This window comes from Triticum aestivum, chromosome 5A, assembly GCF_018294505.1.
Source record: "Triticum aestivum cultivar Chinese Spring chromosome 5A, IWGSC CS RefSeq v2.1, whole genome shotgun sequence".
NCBI classification, from domain to species: domain Eukaryota; kingdom Viridiplantae; phylum Streptophyta; class Magnoliopsida; order Poales; family Poaceae; genus Triticum; species Triticum aestivum.
The window spans coordinates 343,463,306-343,477,497 of record NC_057806.1 but is presented as its reverse complement, the minus strand read 5'-3'; the positions used below and the strand labels follow the sequence as shown (position 1 = coordinate 343,477,497).

General features: G+C 46.6%; 1 protein-coding gene across 1 annotated transcript; it reads right to left on the bottom strand.

Annotated features, from left to right (window-relative positions):
- Positions 1 to 2,395: 2,395 nt before the first annotated feature.
- On the bottom strand, positions 2,396 to 6,218 carry LOC123103289 (protein DCL homolog, chloroplastic). The gene is made up of 3 exons (XM_044524818.1): positions 5,883 to 6,218; positions 3,284 to 3,398; positions 2,396 to 2,883 (listed from the first exon to the last, which is right to left on the bottom strand). The coding sequence occupies exons 1-3, from the start codon at positions 6,119 to 6,121 to the stop codon at positions 2,686 to 2,688; spliced, it is 552 nt and encodes a 183-aa protein (XP_044380753.1). The 5' UTR covers positions 6,122 to 6,218; the 3' UTR covers positions 2,396 to 2,685.
- Positions 6,219 to 14,192: the final 7,974 nt, after the last annotated feature.

The window sequence follows — 14,192 nt, the reverse complement described above, 5'->3', positions numbered from 1 at the left end:
TTTCTATGGTAATTATTCTTGCTACGACCATTGAAGCTATGTACTTTTAGTAACTAATAGTGAAGTTTTGCGTCACCCGTTACCTGCGTGTGCTTCAATTGCTGCTGGCGTTGCTTCATTGACCCAATTTTTGTCTCAACTATTGCTAGTATGTGCTTCATTGTTTCTCCCTGATGCTTTTACTATACAGACTTTGTGCTACAACCCGGCATGAAATAAAGATGCCAAGTGTGCTAGGGCCAAAAGCCCAAAACGCAGTTAGGTTGTTGACGATGGCGAGCTCGCGGTGCATGTGAGACGGTTCATCCAATTACACAGTGGCAACCATGGTTCATTGGTTCTCTATGCCTCCTCAAAATGGCCTCATGGCATGACGTTGTCGGCGTAAAAGATGGACGTGCTGAGGTGGAGAAAATAGTTGCATGGGTCCTCTCAATGGATGCACACGAAGTCACCGTAGACGCCTCGTCATCGACGGGAACGTCTCCTCCTACTAAAAGCGCATCGCCGGAAATTCTGAAATAAATTCAGGAATAATGCGAGCACCAGGATTTGAACCCTGGTGGGTTGGGGATATCACTGTCCACCTAACCATCTCAACCACAGGTTGGTTCGCAAACAATTTTCTACTTGATGGAAACAAAATCCATAATTCTATGGAAGCATTTTTGGTAGTTGATTAAATATAGCATCATCATGATTTGGAAGCAAAATATATACTAAATCAAAGCAAATTCTCCATTTAACAGAAGCAATGATTCATAGCTGCGAAAGCATACCGCCTTGTCATTCGAAATAAACAATTTTTTATTTGATGGGAACAAAATCCATAATTCTATGGAAGCATTTTGGTAGTTGATTAAATATAGCATCGTCATGATTTGGAAGCAAAATTATATACTAAATCGAAGCAAACTTTCCAACACCAAAGCAAACTAGTCATTGGACGGGACCCTAACTTTTCTACTGTACGTTGAAAACAAGTTGCTTTGTTTGAAAAGAAATCTTTTAGATTCGAAGCAAGTTTAAGTTGTGTCGGAAAGAAAATGTGAAAATAAACAGCATCAGGTGAAAACTTATTTCACCAGGCTTCTGTAAAAATGCAACGTTAGGGATCAGCAGTCTGATCATCCCTAGCACTGCCCTAATATTTATTGGGGTGTTTGGGTTCATATGTGTGAGGTTCAGGGCGAGTGCTGTGATGATGCTCAAAACTGAGGTTTTGAACAATCGATTAATTAAGAAAAAAAGAATTGCCCAATTAATTATGGAAAATCATGCAAAAACCATTACAAACGTACCACAGACGAACTACTCACATGACATGAAACCCCACAACAACACATACGCCCCTTCAAACTAACAACAACCAACCTCGACATTGCTACCACGCCAAATGACCCAAGAAGAACACCTCGACACAAGACATCATGCTCCTCCCAAACCACAAAGGCAACCCAGTCCAAGAGGACGAGCCAAGAGATCGAAGATCATCCATCAAGCAAGCACATTCGTCTTGCCTATGGCACCGCTCTTGCCTTTGCCGACCTTCTTTGATTTGCCCCTTATTGGCGTCCCAGTTAGGAGGCAAGCAATTGACCTACCCAAACCAGGTTTAGCAACCTCCACGCTGGCAAGCAAGTCACAAAGCTCCTTTGCGAAGAGAGCATTAGAATTTGGAGCAGGTGCCGACACACTTGACTCGATGGTCATGCCACTCACAGGCACCACTTGCTTGATGGTCACAGGCGAGGGAAGGGCAGCAACATCCGAAACTCCATGCTCCACGACGCTGAGTGATAGGCTGTCTGACACTTGACAAGGCTCCACGGGGGGTGGTAAGGGCACCAGGGCCACCTCTGAAGCCTGGAAGGATCCCAACTTGAGCTGCTCCGTCGGCAGAGGCGAAGCAGGTTCCCCACACAATATCTGTAGCTCGGGCATGATCTGTAGCACCGGAGACACAACCTCGGCACATGCCTCGCCCTCAAAGCCCGTCAACACGAAGGGCGTCGAACTGGACCCAGCACGAGGCGAGAAGCTACCGAAGATATTTTAATATGGATTACATATAGATCGAAATGAGTGAACAAACACACTAAAACATTCCTTGAGGGAGATAGGACCTGTTTGTGATCCAGTATGGAGCAAAAAAATTCCTTGAGGAAAACTGCCCAGGTCAGTTATAAACAGAAAAGGCACCTATAGGCATCTTATAACTGAATAGTATCAAGGGAAATAAACAGTATAACTGAAAGATAAGAAGGCACGAAACCATTGGAAAGGAAACTACATAAAATATTATATTGGCCATCTTCCTTTGATTGGTGGGCCGCAGGCCAGAGCTTGAAATTTGGCCGTAATACGAAATGTCAAAATCTGAGTCAAGACTCACTTTTAACAGTTAACCCCACATGAAACATTGATACGAATAACACATACGCGTGAATATAGCCGTTTAAGGATTTAGTGCCAGATGATTTAGCAACAAAGTGGATATTGCACATTGCTTTCAAAGAGAGCCTGGACAGTGACCTCATTCACTTGACATACCAAACATAGGCTAAAGGAGACGGTGCGACCAGCTCTACACGCAAAATGCACCATGAGGGTCGATAGTAAGCAGGACCAAAACAGATTTTTGGTGCCAGCCACCTGAAAATGGCAACATTATATAGGTAGTTTCTACTTTGGAGGAAGTAGACCAAGATGTGACCGCCTCTGAACTAGATGATGTTTATTTATAAACTTATCCGCATGGGATGGATAGGCCCCTTTGATGTACGCCCGGAGACACTTGCGGTATGAGAAATCCGCCCAATCGCCATTTGTTCTAACCACATACAGGCATCTGGACATCTTGAAATCAGGATGTTTGTTAACCTACAAACATGATGGGCATGCCACAGATTAGGAGATGTCCACAAAATTTACATATGCTTAGGTTCAAAGTGAAAAGATTACTCTCACAAGGTGAACTTGCACATTATCAAGATTGAGCCTCAACAGAAATAATAAAATTTCTGGACAAATAAACAGGAGAATGGTTGAGACTCGAGACTGCAGTTCTATTCTTATGCTCATGGAGGTCCTCCTAAGAAATCAAAAGTACTGCACACACTAAGGTTCTGAGATATTCTAACAAGCACATGATAAATTTCTGAAGATAATATATTTAATAATACAAGCATGGCAATGAAGAAACAAAGCAAAAATAAATAAATAGATTTGTTCTAGGGTCTCATGTCTATCTTAGTAAAGAGAACCGATCATGCTAACTCACCATAATAGCATCAAGTCCACAACCAATCTTGTCTTCGAAACGGGGGTGGTGAGCAAGAACCTTTTCTACCACAACCTTTTCATCTTCCGGACTTAAAAACGCACCATCTCCATATCTGTTATAACAGAACACTATCAAAAATGTGATATATGATCGTAGGCACACAAAAGCACATATCATTACATAAGTGCGCTTTTCATCAGCTGCACCATTTTTGAAAGATTTCCTGCATTTGATTAAAACAAGGTGGGGCGCAAGGACTTCACAGCTATATAGCACACCCCATCGGATGAACATTACATGGAGCTGGGAATTACAACATTCACGCCCCAAGGCAAACTCATGGACATACAACAACACACCCCACAAGGCAAACTCATGAACATCCAACAACACAAGGCACACGCAACTCATGGACACACTCAACACACGCCCAAGAATTACGAGTGGAGCCGAGGTTGAGACTCATAGACTAATCGTAACTAGCCTAGACTACTGCTGAACTAGTCGACATGGTACCGTAGTACTCAATTTACAGTAATCAACTACTAATAGCTAGTATGTAATGTAGAACATAGTACATACTATATATTATACAATAAAAATTGAGTTGATCCAGAGGAGGATCACATCAGCATAGTAGAGCAGCAAGGGGAGGAGCTCAACAGCAGAGGGGTGGATCCAGGGGAGGAGCAGAACCAACAATGAAGGGAGAGCATTGTAATGCTCCTGGCCGCTGACGCCGTCGGTGGTGGTGGGTAGCAGCGGCAGTGGAGGGCAATGGGCAGTGGTAGCGGCCTAGTGCCGGGTGAGGCGGCTCATTGTGGAGCGAGCCTGGAAAGTTAGGGTTGCAATTTTTTTCCCCTCCCGCGGGCTGAGCTCTGCTCACTTATCCCTCCCAAATTGGGTTGATGGACTCAAACAACCAGACAAGTCTAGACTAGTCGATGACCAGTCGCTCCACCGCTCGACTCAACGAGCTAGTCTACACGAAGAAGCTAGTCGTGTCCTACTCCTTCGTCAGGTTCAGGTAACCAATAGTTGATCTGAGAGGTAATTTGTTGGTCAACGCTGTTTGATTGATCTACACAACCTTGAGATGTGCAACGGGCGGGACGAATTCGAGCGGCCGCCGACGGCGGACACAGACTCAAGCCAATATAGGTTCATGGCGAAGCAGCTCACCTGCTGGTCTCCACTTCGTAGGCGGCAGCAGCTGCCTCACCAATTGATGCACACCTTTTATTCCTTTCAGATCCATTTTTTCCACATAGGCCTCAAAAAAAATTGGGGACCGGGAAATTGATCGCTTCAAAGTACTGAGCATGTGTATAATCAGATTGAGACTACTAGATCAGTTGCACGACTAGTCAAGACTAGTCGTTAGACTGATAATCATTGCACACGCCACAAGGCAAACTCAACACACAAGACGCGCATCTATCTACGGGAGGACAAAGCCGCACGCTGCTGAATGCAGAGCCACCACTAGCTGTCTCAGGGCGTGTGATTGTCAAACAAAAATCGAACAAGCAACTCAACCCAGCCATATGGTCATATCACCTTATGCAATCAACCATATCAACCTTCTTGGACACTCCAATCCCAATCGAATCCCCTTCCTTAATAAAGAGAGCTGAACTATCAAAGAGTCATTCCAGTATTCTAGTTATTTAATTGAACTAGGTATGTGCCTGTGCGTTGCCACGGGACCAAATATGTTTTTAACACAATAAAAGGACCATACAGGACAAATTTTGATGCAAAACAAAATAATATTATGGTCTAGTTATAAAGCATATATTTTCTGATATTTCTTAAACTGACAAAATAGGTATGTGTGTTTTTGATTGATCTTTATTGGGTTACCAAAGATAAGGATGATACTTATGTGCTTACGAACCATGAATTTATTGCTATTTATTGGATTACCAAAGATGTCTGACGGAGGATGAAGGTACGAGCGAAACGCAGGTTCGACGGGAGAGGAAACCTTACGCATTTTTTAAAGTAAGTAGAGATAGTGATGATCCAACAATACATTTTTCATCACAGAATGCTTCGATGGTCCTACATATTCCAGTTGTTTAAACATAACCACAGCAATATAGGAAATGGAAAATTGCGAGGCTAATTGGTTTGGTGCCAACATTTGGCATTGCCAATGCTTGGCAAGCCAACAATTGGCAATATCAAAAGTTGCCAAAAATTGGCAACTTCTTGTGAGGCTGTCAAGTAAAATTCGTAACCAATCAAGCACAAGCCAATATTTGGCATTTGCCAAATGTTGGCATGCCAATTTTTGACATCAAACCAATCATGCTTTGCATCTTACAGAAATATTCACATACAGTTATCTTCCTTGTACTCCTTGCTGCAAATGATATCCATGTGTATTTCTCTTTATAAAACTTTCCAGTTTGACGATTTCTCAGGAAATCCTGATTACCTAGCTCACATTCTTTTACAATGTTTCTTTTTCTCGAACCATTATGGCATGAAAACCTTACGAGTCAAATGTGCACAGCACTGAGAAATCCGTGAGTCTGCGACTTGAGCTTCCTATTCATTGCAACGAGAGGAGAAACGAACAACTGACCTCCTGGAATGGAGGATGTTTTTGACAAGTTCCACGACGGGCCCAACTTCGCGGAGGATCTCCGCCTCAGCCGCCTCCCACTGCTCCTCCTTGGCCCCCGGAGCGGAGGGCTCGTTGCCGGCGGGGAGGTCGCAGAACAGGCGGCTGCGGGTGTAGAGTGCAGCAGAAGTGGCGTGCGGCGGGAAGCCGCCGTGGAGGATGCGCGTTGCCGCTCGAGCGAGGGCGGCGGCCAAGGCCATGACTTCTTCAGCTACGGCGAGAAAGGGTTTCCTGTTTGGGGTTTCAACAGATCGGCAGTATGGGCCTGGGCTTTTTCTCTCGAGACTCAGGCCATCTTAAACCACCAGCAAGCATCTGTTCGAATATGTCAATGACCGTCCATTGAGATAGCAGGCACTTGGCCGCTCGAGCGAGGGAGGAGGGGTTAGCAGGCACTTGGGAACAACATCGCCAACAGGCATCGTCGACAACAACATCGCCAAACCCGCCGACGTCGCCACGGTGGCCACTGGCGTGGGTGGTCTCACGGTCTCCGATAAAGGGGCCAGCTCTTCCGACAAGATGTCCACCGGCCAGGAGGGCCGGGCTCGAGGGGTCTTACAGCCTGCACCGGCAGGCGCGGCACTTGGTCAAGAGGACCAGGAGGGCGCAATGGCTGCTCTTGCCGGGCGGGACAATAAGGTCCAGGGCCAAGTAGCCCTGGAGGACTTGCGTCAGGAAATGATGCAAAACCAGCAGCTGCAGACTAATGTTGACTCGGTCCAAGCCATCCAGGCGGGTCAGGTGGCCATTTGCACTCATTCTCAGGGGATGCCCAGCCAGGTCCCAGCGCCTGGGGGTGTTAATGGCAGCGTCCTCTTCCAGCCGAGTGTGCTAGAGGCGCTGTCCAGCGCGATTGCTGCAAGGATCACTACAGGTGGTGGTGTGAAAAATAATGTTGTACGCTTTACATTCAGTGCAGCTAAAAACTCTATGCAGGGCAACTCAAAGAAGAAAGACAAAAGAAAGGGGCAGCCAAACAGAGCTGAGGATGCCCGCAAACAAGTACTAGGGAAAAAAAGGAGGCATTCTTTTGGAATTCAACCGACGGGGAGTGACTTAGAGTTTTCTTTTGAAAAAGAGATGGATAGCTATGAACGCATGTTATATGGTGATGTAATCGTCTCATCCAAACGGGTGTGTACGGGTAGAGTTGTAGCGGTCCAGGACGAGGAGGGCGGAGTTACACACGTCGCAAAGGAGACCGACGAGAAGGAAGAAGAGTACGTTCCGCAGGGAGTGGAATCGGTTGGCGAAGAGAAAGACGAGATTGGCACATCGGCGGCCTCCGAGGAGGACCGCCGAGCCAAATGAAAATTTTAGGATGGAACTGCCGTGGTATGCTCTCCAGCACGGCAGTTTGTGAGCTCCTGGACCTACAGGAGCGTACAAGGGCAGATTTTTTTTTCTGAATCTCATTTGAATAATTGTAAAGTCGATGAGCTTCGTCGTAATTTAGGTTTTGGTTCTATGTTAGTAGTGGAAAGCGATGGTAAGGCCGGTGGCCTAGTTTTGTTTTATCAGGAGTCAAATAAAATCGAGTTGAACTATATCTCGCCCCACTTTATTGATATTGTTTTTATGAATGAGGAAGCGGTTCAGTGGCGGTTCACGGGTTTCTATGGTCGTCCGAAATGGAATGAGCGCCATCTTTCTTGGGACGATATTCGCAACCTATATAGTAAGGGCAATCACCCCTGGGTTGTTTTGGGGGACTTTAATGAAATTTTATACCCGTTAGAAAAAGAGGGTGGTATTGCTAGACCACTTGGTATGATGAGAGAATTTCGTGAATGCCTAATGGATTGCGGGCTGGATGACCTTGGCTATACGGGTGACCTGTTCACTTGGAGGAGAGGCGAAATTCGTGAACGTCTTGATCGAGGGGTCTGCAATATAGCGTGGGCAAACAAATTTCCACGAGCGGCAGTTATCAATGAAGAACATGTTCATTCTGACCACCGCCCAATCATACTGGATACGGATTACTTGGATGAAAAAATCTTTAAACGACCAGAAGGACGGGTTAAATAGTTTGAGGCGAGGTGGTTGAAGGAAGAGACAGTTACTGAAATTGTTAAGGCATCTTGGGAGAAAGCAAGACTTGCCGGGATTGGACCATCACTTGCTAATCGTACGAGAGCAGTACATGCCGATCTACATACATGGGACCGGGAAACTCTAAAGGGACCAAAGGTGAGAATTAGAAAATTAAAAAAAGAATTGGAGAGATTAAGGCGGGGCCCATTAAATATGGAGTCTCAAGGTCGTCAGAAGGAAATTATTGTGCTAATTGAAAATATCTTGGATCAAGAGGAAATTTTCTGGTTACAAAGAGGACGGGCAAACTGGTTGATGCATGGGGATCGTAATACGTCTTTTTTCCATAATGCTGCCACGGCTAGAAAAAAGGAATAATATAAAGAAACTATTAGATGAGTCTGGAAAATGGTTAACAGAAAAGGAGTTGACGAATCACATAACTGAATATTTCACAAAGCTTTTCACATCGGAAGTTCAGCATCCGAATCAAGAAGTTTTATCAATTGTGCGTAAGAGAGTGTCAAACGAAATGAACAATGCTCTACTTGCTCCTTATACCGCAGAAGATGTTCGCGAGGCTTTATTTGATATTGGGGACTTGAAAGCTCCAGGACCAGATGGACTCCACGCTATCTTCTATAAAAGGTTCTGGCCCATGCTAGGGGAAGACCTAATTGAGGAGGTTCTGAAAGCAATCAACACATGTACTATCCCGGATGATTGGAATGATACTGCAATCGTGATGATTCCCAAGATTAACACACCAGAAAAGGTATCCTAATTTAGGCCGATCAGCTTATGTAATGTGGTATACAAAATAATTGCAAAAATGGTGGCCTCTCGATTGAAGATCCTTCTACCAGAAATTATTAGTCCAACACAAAGTGCTTTTGTACCAGGAAGATTGATAACCGATAATATTTTAATGGCCTACGAATGTTTTCACACAATCAAGAACAAAAGAGAGGGTAGAGAGGGCTTGTGTGCTATAAAACTTGACATGCACAAAGCCTACGATAGAGTCGAGTGGGCTTTTCTGAAGGAGATTATGCTGAAATTGGGTTTCTGTCGAGAGTGGGTTAATTTGATTATGCAATGCGTCACAACAGTAGAATACAAAGTAAGGATAAATGCAGAGGAAAGTGAGAGTTTTAAGCCTACTAGAGGGTTGAGACAGGGGGACCCGCTATCACCTTACCTATTCCTGCTGTGCATAGAAGGGTTGAATGCCTTGCTCTCGCATGCTGAGGAGAATGGAAACATTTCAGGAGTTAAAGTCTGTAGAGATGCCCCACCAGTAACTAATCTCCTCTTTGCGGATGACTCGTTGATCTTGATGAAAGCCAACCAACATAATGCGGCGGCCCTGAAATTAGCACTAGATTTATATTGTGCGGCGTCGGGACAGCTGGTAAGCGTGGAAAAGTCTAGTATTTTCTTTAGCCCCAATACAAAGGTAGAGGTCAGAGAACACTTGTGTACAATGCTCAATATAATGACGGAGGCCCTGAATGACAAATACTTGGTCTTGCCAGCAAATGTGGGCGTTGATAAAACAGACTGCTTTAAATTTCTGATTTAACGTATTGTTAAGAAAATTAGTGGTTGGAAGGAAAAACTACTATCTGCCGGGGGGAAGGAGATCCTGCTCAAGGCTGTGATCCAAGCCATACCTACCTATGCAATGTCGGTCTTTAAAATTCCTAAAAAAAATTGTGAAGGAATCATTGACGTGATAACGCATTTCTGGTGGGGAGACGAGGAGAACCAGAGGAGGATGCACTGGATGGCCTGGTGGAAAATGTGTGTACCAAAAACCCAAGGAGGAATGGGATTCCGTGATATCCACTGTTTCAACCTGGCTCTGCTGGCCAAACAGGCATGGCGTCTCCTTGATAATCCCGATTCCTTGTGTGCCACTATTCTAAGGGCCAAGTACTACCCTGATGGCGATTTGCTGAATTCCAAGCCAAAACATGGTGCTTCCTTCACCTGGCAAAGCATTATGGCAGGCATTACTACTCTGAAACGCGGCTATATTTGGCGAGTGGGAAACGGACATAACATCAACATTTGGGAAGATGCATGGATCCCAAATTGTGCCACTAGGAAGATTGTGACTCCTAGGAGGGGACAACTGTTATCAAGAGTGGTTGATCTGATTGACCCTGTTTCCAATATTTGGGATGAGGACCTGATTAGACAAACTATGTGGCCCATTGATGCTGAACAGATTCTTAAAATCCCTCTTTCGCAACATAACATGTCAGATTTCATTGCTTGGAGTTATACGAAAAATGGTATGTTCTCGGTACGGTCTGCTTATTCCGTGGAGTGGAATGATCAGTACGGCAGTAAACTAAAACACTCTAACGGGATGGGGCGAACCACAACTAACCCTATTTGGTGTCAGATATGGAAATTATCCTGTCCGGCAAAAGTCAAAAAATTTATATGGCGTACGTTACATGGCACTCTCCCATGTCGGGCAACACTTGCTAATAGACACATGAAGGTCTCGCCCCTTTGCCCTACTTGCTCTCAGGGTGTAGAAGACACGAAGCATATGCTTTTCCTATGTAATAAAGCAAAGGAGGTTTGGAAGAGGCTAGGAATAGATGAGATTATTGATAGAGCTTGTGAGGTTGATCGTGCTGGAGAGGCAATACTGGAATACCTTTTAGTTCTTCCAGATCAAGATTTGCGTATTATGGGGTACCAAAATATACGAGAAATGATAGCTATTTCAGCTTGGTATCTATGGTGGGAGAGAAGGAAATTAGTGCACAAGGAAACAACTCAGAATGCAACTCAGATATCAATGGGGATCATAGCCCTCACATACAATTTTGTAAATGCATCATCTTCAAAGCGTCCATGAAAAAAGGGGGTTGGCATTGTCCCCCAAGGGGTTTCGTGAAACTCAATGTTGACGCCTCTTTTGACCATGACATGCTGAAGGGTACGATGGGGGCGGTTTTGCGAGACGACAAAGGTAGGTTTATTGCAGGAGGAAATGAAAAGATTGACCATTGTGTGGATGTTCTGATGGCAGAAGCTTTAGCCCTCAAATTTGGACTAACACTAGCGCAAAGGGCAGGGTGCAATCGCCTAATCATCAACTCAGATAATCTGGAGGTGATTGAGACCATGCAGGATGGAGGACAGTCAACGGGTGCGGCAGCGGCAATTTTTGATGACTGCTTCCACTATGCATGTGATTTTATCGTGACTAGATTCGAACATTGTAATAGAGAGGCAAATAGAGTAGCACATGAACTTGCTAAGTTAGCTAGATTTTCTTCAACTTTAGATTGGTTCGAGGAGCCTATCAATGAAATTGTACTCTTCCTCACAAACGATGTATTGGTTATTTCTAATGAATAAAGTTTCATTTTATTTCAAAAAAAAGAAAAAGCAGGCACTTGGGAACCACCGCCCGCGGACATAACTTCACGGGCAAGAGATCTAAGAGCATCTCCAGCCATTCGGCTCCCCAAAACGCTTAAAAAGAGCGGCCTAAGGACGAACCGATGCTAGATCGGTCCCTGGGGGCGACCTAGCTCCCAGTCATGCCCCCAGGCGCCGTCCCCAGGATGCGGCAATTTCAAACTTGGGAACTTCCTGCTCATCACAAAACATGCCACAAGTCCGGTGATCATATGCCACAGTCCGACACAGTTCGCGCGATCGTAGGTCACAGTTCGGCATACAAAAAAGAGCGCCACAAATCTGGACGCGTGCATCACTCGGCAGGGTCGGCCTCCGGCGTCGACGGAGTCGGCGTGCGCGGGCTTGGCTGTGTCGGAGCTGCTTCTGTGCTGCGCAGCGTCGGCGCGGCTTCGGTGCTGCCGGGCGTCGTGGAGGCATCATCACTCGGGCTTGGCGGCGGCGTGGGCGTGGGCGCGGGAGTTGGCGTCGCCGTCGTCGGCAGCTGGTTCAGGATGAGGCCGTGCTCCGCCATGTACCACGCCTTGAGCTTCTCGTCATTGCGCTGGAGCATGTCCGCCCCGCCCATCAAAAAAGCCAGGTCGGTGCTCCTCTTCTTCGCGGCGACGTTGGTCCGGAGCAGGTCGAGCTTGACGACGCTGTTCGTCATCAATGCCGACCACCGCGCCTCGGTCTTCTCTTCATGTAGGGCCGCTCGGGCCTGTGCATCGACGAGGCAATGCTCAATGAACTCTTGCACTCACGCGGCAGCCGCGTCGGCGTGTTTCCCCTTCTTGGCCCCTTTGTTGCCGTCCGGCCGCCCTTCTGACGCGCCCGGCGTCGGCGCGTCCGACTTGTAGGTCTCCTTGGCCTTGTCGAAGGTGCGTCGGACTTCCGCCCACTTCTCGCATTTGTTGATCCGCTTGTAGACGTGGAGGTACTTGAATTCTTGGTCGCTGTTTCCCTAGCGATACATGGCGAACATGTGCACCAGCTGTGCCTAGGAACAAACAGTTGGCGGGCGCACACGACGAAGAAAAGCGGGAGACCGGCGTGCCATACCTGATTCTCAACGTTGGCGCCGCTCTCCGGGCGAGCCGCGATCTCTTCGACAATCCCATGCCATTTGTTGCACGCCGCCTGGATGAGCCCCCAATGGTTCGCCATTTCCTTCGCCCCGTGTTGCATGTAGACGCCTTTGAAGTAGGGGTCGATGAGTTTGCGCTCGTCGAACTCGGCCTTGATTCGCCATTGCCTTGATCACGTACTTCTTCGGCGGCATGGCGGCCGTGGGGAGGCGAGCGGGAGGGAGATTGGCGGGAGAAAAGGAGAGAATGAGAGGGAAGTGGGGGGCGAGGGCGGGAAGAAACGACGGGAAGAGGTCGACTCGCCGATAGAGTGGCCCCACGCCCCTTTTCGCTTGTGACGGCGCCCCCAGCGCGCCGGGTTCGGCTCGGGTCCGCCGGCACCAGTTTCGTCCCAAGCCGGCGAAAAAGGGCTACTGGGCGCGACTGGGCCGACTTTTGGGCGCCGGCGCGGCAAAAACGCCTGAAGAGGGCCTGTTGGGGGCACGGCTGGAGATGCTCTAATGGCGTCAAAAGCTTCGGGCTCGGGAACTGTTACTGATGAGGACATCAATACCATTGTTACACCCACAACCCCTACTACTACCTATACTAGACCAATTACTAGAGCTCACGCACGCCAATTAAATTACCAGGTACTTTCGTTTCTTGGTAATGATTTTAATGTTCATGAGAATATGATGCTGCCTAAATTGGATACATTTGTTTTGCTTACAAATGAAGGGCCTGGCATGGATAAGAGTGATGAACATTGAAGCAAGAACAAGCATGGAGTTGATGGCATGCGCAAGGGGAACAAAAACGGAGTTACAAGTGACGATTTCAGGACATTGAAGCCACCATAATGAGTGCATGAAGCCTTGGACGAAATATACAAGATGCCACTTCATAAACTTCGTACAGAGGCTATTCTAGGTGCCGCGTCACCTTATTATTGGGCCAGGCCCATGTAATTTTGAAATACATAAGTATAGGCTGTTTTTAGAGTCCATATGTGTGGGGAAACAAGAGATAGGGTTGGTTTCAGACCCCTTCCACAAGGGCCACGAAATCCCCCCCTCTTCCTCCATATATACAGCCCTTAGGGCACCGTTTAGACTTTGGGTTTTGTTTAGATCAAAAGTTCGCCATAGTTGCAACTTCGCGTACTTCGTTTGTGTTCAACGACCAGACCAAGGCGTCACAGAACCCCACCTTGACCAATAAAGCTTTCATCTTATATTCGCAATATCCAGATTGCAATCTTAGTTTCTTGCTTGTTCTTTGTTTGCCTGCAGGAAACAGACCTTCGTGGTTAGGTTGATCATGCTCCGGCGTGGTCAATAACCTCTCGGAGTTGGTCTAGCGATTGCTAAGGCGCGGCGTCCTCGCACGTTCGTAGTCGGATCGTGAAAGTTGATTTCCTTCAAAACGATAGCCACCATCTCATCGAAAGACGGGACGCCTTTGCCTCTATCAAGTGGTATCAGATTTCTAGGTTGCTCGGTGAGATTTTACAGTTTTTCGTAGTTTAGATCGAGTCTGTTCTTCATACCTATAGTCCACGAAAAAGCCAAAAAAATTAGGGTTAGTTCATCCCATCCGAACCAATCTGAGCCTTTGCATAATATTTTCTGTATTTGCTTTGTTGAATTTGCGGTTGCACTGTCGTGTCAAGTTGCTGGTTTTAGCGTCTAGTCCTTTAGAGTTTCGAGTTCTGTTCACAGGTTGTCAC